The sequence below is a fragment of the Mercenaria mercenaria genome, chromosome 17, assembly GCF_021730395.1.
Source record: "Mercenaria mercenaria strain notata chromosome 17, MADL_Memer_1, whole genome shotgun sequence".
In the NCBI taxonomy this organism is placed as follows: Eukaryota; Metazoa; Mollusca; class Bivalvia; order Venerida; family Veneridae; genus Mercenaria; species Mercenaria mercenaria.
The window spans coordinates 68,844,677-68,863,851 of NC_069377.1; the positions used below are offsets into that span (position 1 = coordinate 68,844,677).

Here is a 19,175-nt window from a genome sequence, read left to right on the forward strand (position 1 = left end):
ATGTAATAAGAATGATTTACCGGTCACCGCGAGTTACCATACAATGAAGACAGTTATTCAGTGTTATATGTGATCGTTACTTTGTTTAAATTTCGATGTTTTTCCGAGAAAATACTTGAAGGGATAAAATTGCCGAGGCATTGACACCGTGTACCTAACTAGTCTAAAAGCTAAGGCACGGGACTTCGGTACCGTATTCACGGCAGATACTTTGTGAAGTTTCCTCATTCTTTCATGTGTACGTTATAAATGTGAACGCTGAGATCGAATTTCCAGCATGTATAGTACCAAAAGGTCACGCGGGTTGGCCACGGATCATTTTACTGGCGTTGTACTTCAGTAAGTAACTACATTTTATAAAGTTATATGTTCTCTTCTGATGTAAACAAAATTTCATTTTGAAACGTTTTTTAAAAGACCGATTTGATAAACAGTGCCACTCTGGTTTTCTTTATCATTCGTGTTTGCCAGTCGATTTTTTTCTTCTTTTTTTTTGTACAATCGGGTTGCAAGGACGATTTTCTGTACTTGTTTCAACTAGAGGCCCAACAAATGAATCATGTAATTTTTATAAATCAAGTAATTATGAAAACTATTTATATCGGTTTCCCGTGTGATGTCTCATTAAATGCAGTGACCGTTTGTTTTTTACCAGTGATTCATCATAGCCTTTTGAAATAAACCATCCGTCGGATTCTAAATAAAAGAAGTGGATCCCCGTCGAAAGCATTTGGATCCAGTCAGAAACATTTGGAAACCAGTCAGAAATATTTTATACATTGCAGTCGGCTGTCTGCAAACATTAAAGGATGTGCCGCGCGAGCACTGGTTGCGTCACGTGCTAATTACGGACCGATTATCAAGGTGACAATCAGACCGTTTGACATGTTTATTGATTATCTGAGTGCGACCAACAGTTTCCTGCTTGGCAGGTGATTGTGTATTGAGATTTCAGACCAAAATTTATACTTTTCTCCATATTTACGGGACCGATTTTTTTCGTTTTTTCACTTCACGAATCGGTCTGAAAAGTAAAAAATCAGTCCAAAACCGACAAACCGGCAAATTTCCGGAGCCCTGCTTGTTAATTTTGTAAAATGCAAATAAAATCTTAAGATTGCATAATCTGAATTTATTGAAATTTTGAAATGTTTTGAACAACATGTATATTTCAAAATACACTGTCATACACAATTACTTTCGGCCATAAATACAGGTAAGGCTTAGAGGGATAACAACTATAAAACATCAGATCCTAAAATAAGTCATCGCGATTTAAGCCAAATGAGTAAGGCTCAACGGTTGCCAATTATTTGTTGTGTTCTAGTTTCAGACTATTGCCCCGTAGGCTGGTCCAGACCATACACGATTCTTATCCACATGAGGAATGTTTCAGAAGCATTCCATAGTATTTTTGGCATGATTAAATGCAAAAACAGTCATAGGTCACAGTGCTTGTTTAGGAGTTATCTGCCCTTAAAACTGGATTTTTCTCATGACTTCTAAGCATATGTATTAGGACAATCTCAGTCATTACTAATATTTCATTTTAATAAACTACTGATTCATACAACAACAGAATGATTATCCCTAATGAGGTGGTTGAGATGTCATCTGTGATCAGGGTCAATCAAACATTTCCTTATTGAAAATACATAAATAATTGTGCATGATTTTGTAGAAAAGTATGGTGTTACATTAGATTAGCAACATGTTTTATCAGATAACATCCAAAAATTATTTCGGAAAGTCAGATATCTACATGTCACACTAAGGGGTCATGCGTAATAAACACAACAAGGTGTTGATTATTTCAACGAAGAACTTAATATGTGGCCGAAAGTAATTGTGTATGACAGTGTATTTTGAAATATACATGTTGTTCAAAACATTTCAAAATTTCAATAAATTCAGATTATGCAATCTTAAGATTTTATTTGCATTTTACAAAATTAACAAGCAGGGCTCCGGAAATTTGCCGGTTTGTCGGTTTTGGACTGTTTTTTTTACCGAATTTCAATTTCTTATAAAATCGTTGTGCGTGAACGTATTGTATTTTCCTTTGGTATGTTGATTATTTATGATATATATGATTGAATTATATCAAAAAACCTTCAAAAATACCTTTAATTAAAAAAATACAAGTGTATTCTGGTTATAGAAAGTGTATTCCGGTGTATTCCGGTTTTTAGGTGGATTCCGGTTTAATGTGTGACCTGGCATTTACACAACTTTATTAACTCTGCAGCAGGAATATACATTAACCTATGACATCACGCAATGGTTTCGGCGACAAATGAAATGTAGTTAAAAAACTGTTAACTTTGTGTTAGTCAATACAGTGACAGCAACAAGTTAACACAGTTCTGGCTATATTTTTGTTGCCTCTACATAATGAAACCACTTGTTCACACTCGCACTTCTTTTTTTGATTTTTTCTTGTTTTCATGTGGTGGTTGGGGTGTGAATGCCTGTAATGTCGCGGTACTTGACATTCGATGTAACAACATTAAACAAGAAACAACACATCAGTGTATTTCTTGTCTTTATCACAATATTTCATGTCATATGCATCAATAACTGTGTGAAAATGAATAAGGTATCATTCAAGAAACATCCATGTGTACATCGAACAACAATAGTCAGCCATTGTTATCATGTGACGTCACATCACTAATGTCGCGGTATAGGTCAACAATTGTGTCAATCAAACTATCATAGGTTAAAAAACACTACATATAATTCAAACATTGAAAAGCTATCTAAGTCAAACTAACAGGAACACTCAAAAGTCATTAAACGCCAACTTAAAAGTTTTATATTATCTGTTTATATTGGCACTATCGAAAATATTCTCCTCTGGGCAGCGGACACACCAGATATTTTGCAAGTAAATCACAAGTTTGCGGGCGTGGTCATAATGTAGCGGAGCCTAAGAATCGTACTATTACTTAATATTTTCTATTTGATAGTTATCTAACATGTTAAAATTCACTGCCCAGTATCATGGGTGTATTTTGAGGGGCCCCCATCCCTTCTTCCCCCATTAAATCCGTCGAGTTAAGACGTTTTGATGTTTCGCCCGATACCAATATTTCATTCATTTTTGTGTAGCTGGGGGATGTTACATAAAATTTTGTGTCCTCTAACCTATAGGCGGGACTTAATTTGCATAATTAATGAGGACAAATGCCGATCAGCTGGTAGACGAACTTATAAACATTGCAGATATTTGCTTAATTCATGGATTTTTGCAACAGATACGTGAAAAATACGATTTTAATAAATATTGACAGATATTTAGCAATGTAATTGCAGGTAGGAACATTTTTCGCCAGCATGAGTAAAATAGGTCACGAACTTCCCCAGTAAACACCACATAGGTGGCGCAACTCAAATACCGCGAAATTAGTGATGATGCGGGTTTCTTTAAAATTGTGGTGGGAAATGCCTGTCTGTTGTAGAACATAAAACCTAAACTTTATTTCTAAAGATAATAAGAAAATAGTGATGAATGGTTTTTTTACTCTGTTGTGTTACTATCCGGGTATGGTAAAAGCGGCTGCTCTTGATTCTTGATTGACCATAAATCAAAATGTCAGGGTCATAATTATGCGTGTAAAAAAAAATGAGGCACTTAACGGGTTTATTGTTTACGATACGCATCTTACCAGTACCGTAAATTTATAAACAACTGAGGGAAACATGTAATTGATTTTTTTCATAATATACTAAGGTGTTTTTAAAACAAATTTATTTGAGCTCGATTGTGATAAAAGCTTCACATTTATTTGACCAACACTCGAGTCCGCTTCCTGAAAAAGCAAGTCTACTAGTGTCATATATGAGAAGATGCGGCCGTGACCTCAGTGGGGCTTGAAACTATGAAAGGACCGACATCTTAACCACTAGACCAGCACTCCCCTTACGAAGATGTTGACAACAAGTTGTTTTCCATCAGGAGTTTGAGTAACATGATAAGGGAAGGAGCAAGCGCTGTGTGCTCAAACTTCATAACCATTGACTCTTCGAGATCGATGTCTACGGTTAGAAATATTATATAAATTATTTATAAAGTAAATACAGAAATTGACATAACTCACCCCTTCAATTTATATCAAAAACGTAAAATTTGTTTCAACATTCTCTTGTCTTAATGACAGTCAGATACGGACTTGAGACCCGGATCCAACTAGTGTGGTCGGCCATACTTTTTTCTAACACATCTATTTCGACGCATCTTACATGATACTTGTTACGAAGCTTTTGATTGGCTTAAATATTTGTGCAATCACTGTAAGTAATGTGCTACACCATAACTGTCATGGACGCTGCAATAAAACTTGACACAAAAGCAGATGCAAGTAGATAATCAATATTAAGGCCAAATGATATAAATAAATCTGAAAACATTTAAACATTCATGAACATAAGGGGCTAAGAACATAAATAATCTCTCTGCTTTTTTAATACACACTGTCTGATGTTTTTTCTTTCATTTTTCTGGACTGCAGTGTTTACTGAGAAGTTGGGCACATTTTGTTTTATACAAAACTTTAGATGAACCCAGTGTTCGCAGCCTAGTTGACAAGAGAAAAAAAATGAAGTGAGTAGTAATGATCGCATTGATATATAATGCGTACACATTCCAAAACAGTACATAAAATAGTGCGACTACATATGTCACATGGCAGTGATGTGACCTTGATAGCACCAAAGTCGGCTGCAGACGTACAACAAAATTTCCAGTAACTTTTTTAATCTAAGCTTCCATAGGGGCGTTTTTAAAATGGATGAAAATTTGCATTAGTAGAAACATTAAAAATCATGTATAGGGTAAATGTAAGTTGATAAATATCTTCAAATCCTGAACTTTCCAACTTTTTTAATGGTAAAATTAACCATGATGTTTTCTGTCATTACACCGAGTAACTACGTCATTGGAAACCCCAAGTTAGTCAAGAACGAGGTCAAAACAAAAATGGCATCGAAATAGGTGTGCGTAAAATTACGTGGTGCGACGATATGTATATCCCAGACTCACCAGTTTCGACGCACATAACAAGCAGCATGGCCGCGCTTTTTCATTCAGTAACATACTTGATTCTATTAGATATTGCATGTACACTAACCTTTTATGCATTGAATCATACCAATAACATCTTATTCTAAACAACTGACTGCCAGAAATCAAATGGTAAACAACAACTATTGTGATCGGCCATACTTTTTCTAACACACCTATTTCGACGCATCTTACATGATACTTGTTACGAAGCTTTTGATTGGCTTAAATATTTGTGCAATCATTGTAAGTAATGCGCTACACCATAACTGTCATGGATGCTGCAATAAAACTTGACATAAAAGCAGATGCAAGTAGATAATCAATATTAAAGGCCAAATGATATTAATAAATGGGAAAACATTTAAACATTCATCAACATAAGGGGCTAAGAACATAAATAATCACTTTGCTTTTTTAATACACACTGCCTGATGTTTTTTCTTTCATTTTTCTGGACTGCAGTGTTTACAGAGGAATTTGGCACATTTTGTTTTATACAAAACTTTAGATGAACCCAGTGTTCGCAGCCTAGTTGAAAAGAGAAAAAAAAACGAAGTGTGTAGTAATGATCACATTGATATATAATGCGTACACCTTCCAAAACAGTGCATAAAAAAGTGCGATTACATATGTCACGTGGCAGTGATGTGACCTTGATAGCACCAAAGTCGGCTGCAGACGTACAACAAAATTTCCCGTAAGTTTTTTAATCTAAGCTTCCACAGGGACGTTTTTAAAATGGATGAAAATTTGCATTAGTAGAAACATTAACAAGAGCACCGCCTTGCGGGTGCTGACGCTCATCTGATTTTTTTTGTGTAATAGAAATATTGTCCTACCCATGATTTTCTAAGTCTAAAAAGGGCCATCACTCTTGCAAAAAGCAGGATAGAGTTATGTTTCTTGATGTACAGTGTCCACTTATGATGGTGAAAAACTGTTGCAAGTTTTAAAGCAATAGCTTTGATAGTTTATGAGAAAAGTTGACTTAAACATAATATTCAACCATTTTTCTAAGTCCAAAAGGGGCAATAATTATTGCAAAAAGGATGGAGTTATGTTGCTTGCTGTACAGGGTCAGCTTATGATGGTGAACAAGAGTTGCAAGTTTTAAAGCAATAGCTTTGATAGTTTAAGAGAAAAAGTTGACCTAAACATAAAACTTAACCAAGAAATCTGATATTTTCTAAGTCCAAAAGGGGCCATAAATCTTGCAAAAAGCAGGATGGAGTTATGTTTCTTGCTGTACAGGGTCAGCTTATGATGGTGAACAAGTGTTGCAAGTTTTAAAGGAATAGCTTTGATAGTTTAGGATAAAAGCTGACCTAAACATAAAACTTAACCAAGAAAACTGATTTTCTAAGTCCAAAAGGGGCAATAATTCTTGCAAAAAGCAAGATGGAGTTATGTTTCTTGATGTACAGGGTCTGCTTATGATGGTGAACAAGTATTCCAAGTTTCAAAGCAAAAGCTTTGATAGTTTAGGAGAAAAGTTGACCTAAACATAAAACTTAACCAAGAAATCTGATATTTTCTAAGTACAAAAGGGGCCATAAATCTTGCAAAAAGCAAGATGGAGTTATGTTTCTTGCTATACAGGGTCAGCTTATGATGGTGAACAAGTATTCCAAGTTTCAAAGCAATAGCTTTGATAGTTTAGGAGAAAAGCTGACCTAAACATAAAACTTAACCAGGCAACGCCGACGCAGACGCCGACGCCGACACCGACGCCGACGCCGACAACCGCTCAAGTGATGACAATAACTCATCATTTTTTTTCAAAAAATCAGATGAGCTAAAAATCATGTATGGGGTAAATGTAAGTTGATAAATATCTTCAAATTCCTGAACTTTCCAACCTTTTTATCGGTAAAATTAACCATGATGTTTTCTGTCATTACACCGAGTAACTACGTCATCGGAAACCCCAAGTTAATCGAGAACGAGGTCAAAACAAAAATGGCGTCGAAATAGGTGTGCGTAAAATTACGTGGTGCGACGATAGATCTAGCGAGATTAGTGATGTTGAGTAGGTTATTAATAAAACCCGGCCCGGCCCGGCCCAAACCACGGAAATAGCCGATTCCGATTGTACGGAAACCACCGGAAACTTACGGACGGAAGGCTAATATAATTACGAATGATATCGTGTCGATATCAACTTGCATATTTAGAGTTTAGTAAAAAACACTGAACTTTATGAAGCCCGCGAGGAACTTCTTTGATGAATGGGTTAAAAGACTGCGTGTTCTTGCAAAAACGTCTTAATATAATTTGTAAACTTGTACACAGGAATCGTTATACACAGCGTTGTTTTGACGAGCCTTCTAATTAGTTCCCGAAAGTTTGTATCGTTATATAATACTTTATAATCACGTTTTGTCCAAAAAGGTGTTATATTTTGAAGAAAGGAATTCCTCTCGGGCCTCAAAGAGTTTTTGTTTCACCTGTGCATTCCTAAAGCCTAAATAATTCTTTGTGTCCAGTAACATGCCTAAAATAGGTAGTAAATAGGTAGGTTTTTTTTATACTTTTTTGTTCAATGAGACTTTACAGAAATTATTTTTATATTCCTAATATCACTGACAATTTCTAAAGAATAGAATGAGCAGTTTTTTTTAAAACTTTTTATTAAAAAGTTTTTAAAAAATCTCAAAGACCATAAAACGTTTAGGGTCATGTGAAAAATTTAAATTAGGTCGGGATCCCGATTACGCATGGAGAATGCAGCGTTGAATATTGAAAAGTTTTACACACGGTACCCCATATTTTTAAAATATTCCTGTATAAATCTATAGAAACAAATACTGAGATAGGTTTGTTCACGCAGTATTCTGAGTATCTCTTGAACTTAGTCAACTGAATTGACGTACGATGAAAGTCACACATTGAATTTATTGTGGTACATTGCAGTTTGTGGCATAGTCTTTGCACTTCATTCTCATCCATCAGATGTTCGTCAAAAAGTTCATCCGGGGAACCACGGTAGAACTCTGGTATGCGAGAATGTTGCACTTTCGATATTCGATTTCATATTCGCCAGGTTGCTATAATGTTTTAACATCTTTTTTATTTTAATTTTTTTCAAGTTTGCAAGTAATCTCTGAATAATCTAACTTACTTCAGTTATATTCAAAATAGTTCAAAACTATATAGAGTAGAATCGTGATACAAATTTTACCTTTTTTTCATTTTTGTACAGATGTCTCGTAATCCGGAGGTCGCGGGTTCGAATCCTGTCAGCGGATTTTGACCGTGACTCCAACAGTCCCTTCTTTCGGTGCGAGTACTGGTTAGTTTCCAGGAAGCAGTCATCGAGTGTATTTGACATTAGTTGGTGAACCAAAACTCGACGCGAAAAAGAAATCTTTTGAATGGGAACAAAATTACTATTTAACTGCACTCAATATATAGAACGATTCACACTGTTCCGTGAAAAAAGACCAAGTAAAAACTTGTTAAGGTTCGTTTGGATATTTACCAATGCTGTACACTTTCAGATTAAGCATTTAGATACTTCAAGATTAAACTTCAAAGGTTAGACATATCTTGCAAAACTTTGCAATTTATTTAGGTTGATTTGATATATTATTGTATACAGAATGTCCTTTCAGTCAGTTTGCTAGTGCTCGGCATTTCTGATACATAACAACAGAAGAATCGTTTGAGCCCGCTAATCATAATTTACAAATAAGTCTGGAAAAAGCAAAATAAAACTTTAAATGGACGTTGTTTCTTCAAATCTCACAAATTTCTTCATTAAGATTTTTTTTTGTAAATTTATCAATATCACAGTGTACTGCAGACGATTTACTCCAACATTGCTTACTTTACTATGGTCACGTGACCACACCGGAAGTGAACTGTACTTGTATCTATATTGAACAGCTTTAATGCTGTCGCATTCTGAGACCCTACGTTTTGTGAGTTTTTCATTGGTAGAACCAAACCTATCGTAACTATGCAAATTTAACTGATGCTTTTTATATACAGAGTAATTGTACGATAGTTTGCAGTTTTTTACGAATGATCTGAGTGTAATTCTCCGGCTAAAATGGTTTGTTAAACTGCCCATGTGTGGCCAAATCCATAAAGCATCTCGGAAAAGTTTTAACCTTACATATTTTTTTTCAGCTTTATGGTAAAGAAAGTGTAATGAGCGGGATTTTCCAAAAACAAGTTGCATCCTTCATAACTTGTTTAAATAATAGTAAAAGTTGATCTTCACCCGATATTACATTGTATTGAAAAGGTAAAGTTCGTACTTCTTACGCAAATCGCGTCGAGAAATCACATTTTAGCTCAACCCTAAATATATATACATGTAGTTGTGACGTTTCTGTTTTTAAGGAGATTAATTTTTTTTTTTTTTTTTTTTTTTGGGGGGGGGGGGGGGGGGGGGGGGGGGGGGGGGGGTTGTCCATTATATCCAAAAAGTAATTATGTTTCATTTGGTATAACAGGCCCATTGAAACCTGTATGTTTTCAAACGGAACGACTAAGTAGTGTGTTCTTTTTTTCCACAAATACAATTATGATAAAAAAAATGAATTGTAATATGAGCGAAAACTGATAAACAGGGGTCTCCTTCTTCGTTTTCGCGGTATTGTCTTAATTTTCTCCTACCCTATTTTCACGCGCAGCTATTGCACACTCAATTTTTACATACAAATGCTTGTATCTAAGGGAAAAATAAGTTAATCACCAAAACAAGTTTACAACAGCATAAACTTCGTTTTAATTATATTCTTATTTTGTTAGCCATTTTCGATTTCTTTCCTATCTTTATTGTTACGCGTGTATACCTGAATACATGTTACACACAGAAGCGGCGTAATGAAAAACATAAAATAGTACTTCTTATTAAACACTTTATTGATCGTTCGCCACTCAGTATGTATCTTTTATTTTCTAAAAATGTTCCTGAAATGTTTTTGAATGAAATAAAATTATAAAATGACTACCAGGTTCATTTTCATGCTGCGGTGCTGGGAAAATTTGGACTGTGCATATCAAAGTCCCGACCAATTTAAAAGTCAGAATTAGCCGGGAAGAATTATTTCCTGTTGAGGCCTTTTAGGATTTTAAGCCCATTTTCGTCAACATTGTATTGTACATTTACAGTTTAAATACTAAACTCTTTCTCTACAGTAACTTACAATGGTCGCATTGAGAAATATTAGTCACGGATAGAGTTATATCGGGGGATCACCATCTCAGGAATACATTACTTATTTTATTATACCGAAAAATTAATGAAATGATTTATTTAACATTAAAAAAGGCTATTACTTACCAAATAATGAAAACAGAATTAAGGAGGCTTTACTAGTAAGCACTTAGAAATTGTCGCGACTTTGCTGTATAAAAATACTTTCTGATAGGTATAGTCTTGAGGTTGCATAACGCTGTATTTATGGGCATATTTCAACAAAATCAGCAGCAGTAACATTCGAAAAAACGGCGATAACTACGGAACATATAATGAGAGCACTCATTTTCTTAGTATTTAGTAGTTAGTTAATTTCCAGTCTGATGGTGATAGTTTCAGTTTAATATTTGATGAAAAAATGTTTTCAAAATGTTGCATGTAGAACAAATCATTCAAAAGCAGAAAAGAAAAATAGGCCAGGTTCACACATGTATGAACACAAGACAAAGTAATTTAATCCTATGTATAAATAAGCGCATCGTCTTTTAATCAGTACGAACGTATCGATCTCACATAGGGACATGAAAATGTAATATCACATGCGCAGAAAAACAAAATAGCGTTGTTGCGCATGTGATATGAAATTATTGTTCTTAACATTAAATCTATATCTATAGTCATTTCCATTGTTCTAGATGTAGTCACATGTTCAACGATAAAAAGTCGTATTTTCTCGAAGGCGGAGCCAAACACACGTATTGACCTCCAGCTGTGACGTCCACACGTTAACGTTAAAACAATGCGACATCGTATACAATTAACTACGAAAGATGACCTAAGGCTGCAGACATTTGTATCTAATGTTTATACTTATGAGTAGGCTGGATTTAATAATAAAACAAATGTCGCCTTTTATGTGTGGTCGATATGTGGATTTATCGACCTGTTAAAGCGATATCAAGCCGATAAATTCGCCCGAGGTTGATATTGCTTTTATCATATCAGGCTGATAAATCCACATATGAGCCACGCCATGAGAAAACCAACATTGTCTATTGCGATTAGAGAAACCGTTAGCAAACAGCATGGATCCTGACCAGACTGTGTGGATGTTGGTTTTCTCATGGTGCGGCTCATATTGACCTCACCAAAAGGCAATTATTGTATAATATCACATGCGCAGAAATTGAAAATAAAATTTTGCGCACGAGATATAAAAACGCTTGTAAATATGATATATTATTCAAGTTAAACTAATAGGTAAATTGCCTTGGACATTGTGTTGGGTATAATAATTTAACATCTGAATTGCACACATTTGTAATCCATAGGGCTGTCATTGATTGGGTCTTTTGCATATCGACGATACCGATATATCGGAAGACAAATATTGACGATACATCGATTATTAAGTTAGATTTACAATATCTTTGTTTATGGGCATGCTATATACCTTCTTGTTAATGTTATGTCTTTTTTTTTCTTTTTGCCTACTTTTTATATTACTGTTTGATTGTGTTGTATTTGTATCTATGAAATAAATAAAATAAATGAAAATTAATGAAATCTTTTATAGATCTTCATTGTGCCTTCACTCCTCTTTTGCATTTATCCTACTTTACAACCGAGTAAACTATAATACCAGGCACTGGAGTTGGGTTTCAAACAGCTAAAATTCTGCATTTCTCTTCCACAGATATCTATTTATTTATTAAATTAATTAATTTATTTATTTACAATGTTTTTATTTATTTTTAGCCTGTTTCATACCCTGTCTTAATTTTTACCTTGCACAAGTTTACATTCGGATTAGGTACTGGCACCGCGTTTTTTTTTTGTTGTTTTTTGTTTGTTTTCTTTTTTAACTTCTGCCCAAGTTTTCAATGGGCCTCAAATTTGTAGTGTTTGACTGTTTGTTTGTTGTACTGAAAGGCATGTTTAAGCAACACCCTGTGTTTCTACGAACCAAAACAAAGCTTTTCCTTCCGCCTTTTGACTGTTTTTCCGCTATTTAAGCCGGCGACGGCTTCCTCTTCGGCCATCTTTGATTGTTATTGTTACGGGCACTAGCTAAATTCTGTACCTTTTACTTCAAGTCAGGGCCCACGCTGTCGTTCGCCACTCGAGCCATTTGGCGAATCTGCGATGAAAGTGGCGAAGAAAAATCGCGAGTGGCGAAAATGAAAAAATGTTCGTAATTTGGACCGCCATTTTGTTTCAGACGTTCTAAATCGTAACCTCAGAGAAATTATGTTAAAACAAGATAGTGTTATTTCTAGAGCGACGCAGCGGGGCGCCCCGCCCTGCCCTTTTTAATTGCCGCCACGCTGCCCTTATAATGTGCCCTACTGCCTTTGATCTTCTGCTAAATCCCGCCCTTTATCCTGTAGACATGCCTCGCTGATTTTTAGATCAGCAAATTACGTCACGGCGAGTGCACACAGGTAACGAGAATCAATGAGGTGTTATGATTAATTGATAAAGTATTGATTGTGTACTGTCAAAAAAGCGCCAATTAATAAATCACCCGTAAGCGGCCAGCTGATTACCGAGCACATGAAAAGCGCCCTGTAAAATTTCTTCATGCAAGCTTTAAATTAAACCATTGTTTAGTATAATAAGAATATATCTTTGCAGTCTAATCCTACCTTAATTTTTACTAAAAAATCCACAAATTTTAATGAATTTCGAAAGAAAAATAAGTTATAAGATATCCGTTCACGATTCTCATTACACCCGATGTCGTATGCAAACAACAACAACAACATGCAAATTTTCAATTATTCCTTCAAAAAAGCTGAATATCGCTGTTATTTTTTATGATAAGTATCATCATAATTTGAGGAATTATATCTGGTTTACCTTAGTGATTCAAGTAAACTGAACAAAAACCAGTTTCACATGTCATTCCGAAAGTGTACCAGTATCCGGATAGTACATTTTGGATACATTTTTTACAAACTTTTATAGCACTTTTCTGTTATGAAATATTGATGAAAGACCTAATTAATGTGACATAAATTTTGATACATATAAGTTTACAATATGACCTGAAACTGACCTTTTTATTATGTTGTAACATGATCTTGGCTTCAAGCTTATTAGACACATATAACATAAAAACCCTCCACTATATCATAATTATCCATACGAGTTGACATGCTTGGTAACATTTTTTGAGAAAAAAGCTTCAATGAATGGTTTGACAAAAAATATAAAGTAATGTTAAACCCTTTATAAACTCTGTTACTGGTTTTGGGAACATATCTTTTACCACTTTATTCTGTTTTTAAAGTATGTGCACAAAAATCATAAGTGTAATAAATACATAACTATAAACATCTAGAAACTACTGCTGCGGTAACTTTCCAGTTTAAAACGGCACTATGCCCCTTTTTGGCAGCACCCTGCCCCTTTTAGACAGCACCCTGCCCTTTTTGAGCTCTAGAAATAACACTACAAGAGGACCATGATGGTCCTGAATCGCTCACCTATCCCCACATGACCCAGTGTTGAACTGAGTATGACGTCATTATTTCTATTATTTGACATAGTGACCTAGTTTTTGAGCACATGTGACCTAGATATCATCAAGATAAAAAATTCTGACCAATTTTCATGAAGATCCATTGAAAAATATGTCCTCCAGAGAGGTCACAAGGTTTTTCTATTATTTGACCTAATGGCCTAGTTTTTTAAGGCACGTGACCCACTTTTAAACTTGACCTAGATATCATCAAGGTGAACATTCTCACCAATTGTCATGAAGATCTCGTGAAAAATATGGCCTCTAGAGGTCACAAGGTTTTTCTATTTTTCGACCTACTGACCTAGTTTTTGACCGCACATGACCCAGTTACAAACTGATCTAGATATCATCAAGCTGAACATTCTCACCAATTTTCATGAAGATCCATTGAGAAATATGGCCTCTAGAGAGGTCACAAGGTTTTTTCTATTTTTAGACTACTGACCTAGTTTTTAACCCCACGTGACCCAGTTTCGATCTTGACTTAGATATCATCAAGGTGAACATTCTGACCAATAATCATGAAGATCTCATGAAAAATATGGCCTCTAGAGAGGTCACAAGGTTTTTCTATTTTTAGATCTACTGACCTAGTTTTTAACCCCACGTGACCCAGTTTCGAACTTGACCTAGATATCATCAAGGTGAACATTCTGACCAATTTTCATGAAGATCCATTGAGAAATATGGCCTCTAGAGAGGTCACAAGGTTTTTTCTATTTTTAGACCTACTGACCTAGTTTTTGACCGCACGTGACCCAGTTTCGAACTTGACCTAGATATCATCAAGATGAACATTCTGACCAATTTTCATGAAGATCCATTGAGAAATATGGCCTCTAGAGAGGTCACAAGGTTTTTCTATTTTTTAGATCTACTGACCTAGTTTTTGACCCCACATGAACCAGTTTCGAACTTGACCTAGATATCATCAAGGTGAACATTCTGACCAATATTCATGAAGATCTCATGAAAAATATGGCCTCTAGAGAGGTCACAAGGTTTTTCTATTTTTAGATCTACTGACCTAGTTTTTAATCCCACGTGACCCAGTTTCGAACTTGACCTAGATATCATCAAGGTGAACATTCTGACCAATTTTCATGAAGATCCATTGAGAAATATGGCCTCTAGAGAGGTCACAAGGTTTTTCTATTTTTAGACCTAATGACCTAGTTTTTGACCCTACGTGACCCAGTTTCGAAACTGACCTAGATATCATCAAGGTAAACATTCTGACCAATATTCATAAAGATATCATGAAAAATATGGCTCTAGAGAGGTCACAAGGTTTTTCTATTTTTAGACCTACTGACCTAGTTTTTGAACCCACGTGACCCAGTTTCGAACTTGACCTAGATATCATCAAGGTGAACATTCTGACCAATTTTCATGAAGATCTTATGAAATATATGGCCTCTAGAGAGGTCACAAGGTTTTTCTATTTTTAGACCTACTGACCTAGTTTTTGATGGCACCTGACCCAGTTTCGAACTTGACCTAGATATCATCAAGATGAACATTCTGACCAACTTTCATAAAGATCCAATGAAAAATGTGACCTCTAGAGTGGTCACAAGCAAAAGTTTACGGACGCACGGACGCACGGACGGACGACGGACGACGGACACCGCGCGATCACAAAAGCTCACCTTGTCACTTTGTGACAGGTGAGCTAAAAACAGTTGACTGGTTCCGATAATTTTACCTTATAAAATTAACTTATTTCGGAATAGTACTACCCAGTCTGCGTTTACTTTACATATAACAATGTGTAATAAACATCTTGACACGCGAGAAGATGCAATTTGCAATCGATTAGCAACCGATTACCGGGTAATAATCTTTTTGTTTTGTTGTCGTAGATTAAACGATTGATGCCTTTAATTTCCATGGATCAAATAATTAATAAATAAATCGGCAAAATAATGAATGGTTTGATGAATTTTTTAACGTTGTCGCCACCATCAGACAGTATCTTAGTCACAGGCACGGGTCCAGTGTATTTTTTGTTTAATATAAAAATCCTTTTTTTTTCACACAAATGTACTTTTTCAGGCCTTTTTTATGCTGATTTTAGGGCCGAAATTCGGCCCCATTCCCCAGTCTAAAAAGTATACTTTTTCCCCACCTTGGCCAAAAATTCCCCATGCAAAAAAAATGAAATTAGTTTTGATTTTCAGTCCTGATTTTAACAACTTTTCAGCAAATATATTCCTCCAAACAATGATCTCGCGACGTAAATTTCCCCTCCAAAAGGGACCTGCTACCCTTCCCCAAATTTACAAAAAAAAGGCTGTTTTTATATGTTAGTCAAATGAAAAAAAAAATGATGACAAAAAATCCGGTCACAGTATCATACACGACACTGTCACCGAATTTTTGTCATCATTTTTTTTTTCATTTGACTAACATAGAAAGCATATTTGTGTGAAAAAGGGTTATTTTTTTATATTAAAAAAAAATACACTGGACCCGTGTCTGTGGTCTTAGTAAGTAATTAGTAAAGGTGTTTGCCAAGTTTTTTGAATGTCTTTAAAAGTTAGGAATGGATTTGAAATGTATACATATATAATCCTGTATCAGGGTAGATTTCTCGGAAGCACAGAGCACCAAAAACACAGCCCCCGGGCCATGCATTTACATAGTAGGCCCACAACAAAAAGAAGCTGTAATGGAAAAATATTTCAGACAGGTTGCTTCAAACATCCAACAACATTTTAAAATACAAAACTTGCTTTAGAGGTATACCCACTTTCATTCAAAAGTCCCCCTATATAGCTAGAATATCACCATTTGCTTATGGGAAGTAACAAAAATTTTCAACGCGCCGCGAGAAGGGAAACCTCTCCAGCACCCTCCCTACCGTTCCCGAGAAAAAAGGTGGCTCCAACTTTTTTCAGCCCAGTGTGGGCCCTGCAAGTGATCAGCTATACGCGAACAAGTAAAAAGCCAAGATTGACGTAGAAACATTATATATACTTTATGTTTTTACATGCACAAACAACGAAGCGACCTTTCAAGACAGGACAACGTAACATTTTGCAAATAGATTCTGAAGTTGAGCCCTTTTTACTTCTACCCATATAGGTAGTGCCGGCTAGTGGGAAAAGACTGCTACGGTACAAGTTAGACATGACCTTTTTTGACAACTTCCGTTACTTTCGGCACATTTTTGCAGGCAGAAAAAGTTGTTTTAGAGGGTCTGAGTGTTTATCTAGACAGTTGTTTTTTTCTCTCTGTAAAATATCGATTTTTGAAAATGGGAATCGATAATCGATCGACCAAAAAATATCGTTGATACATCGATATCGTTTCTATCGATGACAGCCCTAGTAATCCATGCTTTAAAATGTTCATTTTAAAAACAAAAAAGTTAACATTATGTGAATAGTTGTATAAGCATAGGCTGAAATAGTTCGTAGTCCGACCAGATCGTTTTTTTTTTAAATTCTGTGTTAAAAAGATATGCTAGTATTATTTCAAATATAAAAGAAAGAGAAATCAAAAATTAAATCAAAAATTAAATAATCTAAAAACAAAAATAACGTTAGCAGTAAATTGTTAAAACACGAAAGTTCATTGCTATCACTACCCTCCCATTTATCCATATTAGATATTTACCGTTTTTTATGGTATTGTTTTGTTTTGAACAGACTGAGCGGACATGTTTCGGGGGGGGGGGGGGGGGGGGGGGGGGGGGTCGAAACTTTGCGACCGATCTTTCATATTTTAAACTCCAGTTCATTCATTTCTACAACTTACTGTAACTCCGGGTACCATCTCCATACATATCACCCGGTTTTGTTTAAAGCTAAATTATATGATTTATCATTTGAACAACATTTTATATTTTTTTCCAGTTTTCTTGTATTTCAGGAACAAAGACCTATTACATAGATTTATACCTTTTTAGAAATGTTTACTTTGATACTTTTATGAAATTTTGTAATTGCCTCCCTTTAATATGAAAAAATGTAAAAAGTGGGCTATTTTTTTTTAGCTTTTGATATAATTTCTTGTTTTATATTCAGATTTGAATACTTCAACAACCTGAAACAAATGGCAAGTATAAAAACAGTGCATAGCTTCGAAGTTCATTTATTTTCGATCTATCTTGGTTGCGCAACCGAGATAGGCAAAAGGACTATAATAATAATTTCATAAACTTACATTTCAAATTAATTTTCGCAAAATGTGTACTTATCAATGCAAATCTTTGACAACCTTAATATAAGAGTGTTTATATTCATATGTTCCCTAAGGCAAGATATTTTTATTAAATTAATACTTAATATGCTAAAACGCTATCTTGGTTGGGCAACCAAATTTTATAAATACTTCCAGTGCACGCGGTATAGACCCCTTCGCCGTACTACACAACCTAGTGTCACATCGTTAGGTGTGAAATAACGACGCACCATTAACTAGCCTGTCCACTTCTGTTGAAAGTATCCTGCAAACTGCTATCTCGTGTCTGTCCGGTACACAAAATGACACATCGACTGTCGAACGTATTACTTCTTTGATTGTGATTCAAATATCTTGTTATTTTAGGTCTTTGCTTAATATGTCAAGTGCAATACTTCATCAAACATACGTATCATCAATATTAAATACTTTGCTTCTGCTTTTGTAATAATAAAATAAAATATACATGTACATAAATTTGCCTTGATTAAGATGGCGGTATCACCATTCGTAATTAGCCTTCCGTCCGTAAGTTTCCGGTGGTTTCCGTACAATCGGAATCGGCTATTTCCGTGGTTTGGGCCAGGCCGGGCCGGGTTTTATTAATAACCTGTTGAGTATATAACATTTTGGAAGAAATGATGCTCATTATGCATTAAATTTGGACATATTTTGAAATAGTTTTATAGCTATATAAAGTTTGTTTTACATCTGCATAGCTAGTTTATGACTTTTCTGATGGTCGAAACTTCCATGGACGAATCCGAAATTCATCATCATTTCTTTTTCAGTGCGAACATTTCGAAAAAAAAAAGTTTTGAAATCAGCTGCCAAGATTTTACCTTGTTTTGTCGTTTGGGTCAAAATCCATAGCCATATTCTCTTTTCTTAAGGCGGCATCTAGAAGAAAATGTATAATTTCCGTACTTTTTTCTGCCAAATATGGCGGCGGAATACCAGAGTTCCTTCCCTTACTTAAACCCAACGCGAATATTCTACCACAAAGAAATTTGGTGAGCCTTAAGTCCCACTACAATGATGACGATATTCTATTTTGATATGGTATGATTCTGTTACCGACAAACATATGTAAAACAGAGATTCTACACCTACGGTGTACTGCCCAACAATGAATCCTGATTATAACTCAACTTAGCCTGGCTAAAATGTCATTGTTGAATGTCGAAAATAGAAATAAGCAGTTTAGTTTGAAACATGTATTTAAAATCTACATC

General features: G+C 35.2%; 1 protein-coding gene across 1 annotated transcript in view; it reads right to left on the reverse strand.

Annotated features, from left to right (window-relative positions):
* Positions 1-18,915, reverse strand: part of LOC123536072 (adapter molecule Crk-like) — a 47,079-nt gene extending 28,164 nt beyond the window's left edge. The window contains exon 1 of the mRNA XM_045318873.2: positions 18,783-18,915. Coding sequence (XP_045174808.2) covers positions 18,783-18,817 — 35 coding nt within the window. The 5' untranslated portion in view covers positions 18,818-18,915. The remainder of the gene's footprint in view (positions 1-18,782) is intronic.
* Positions 18,916-19,175: the final 260 nt, after the last annotated feature.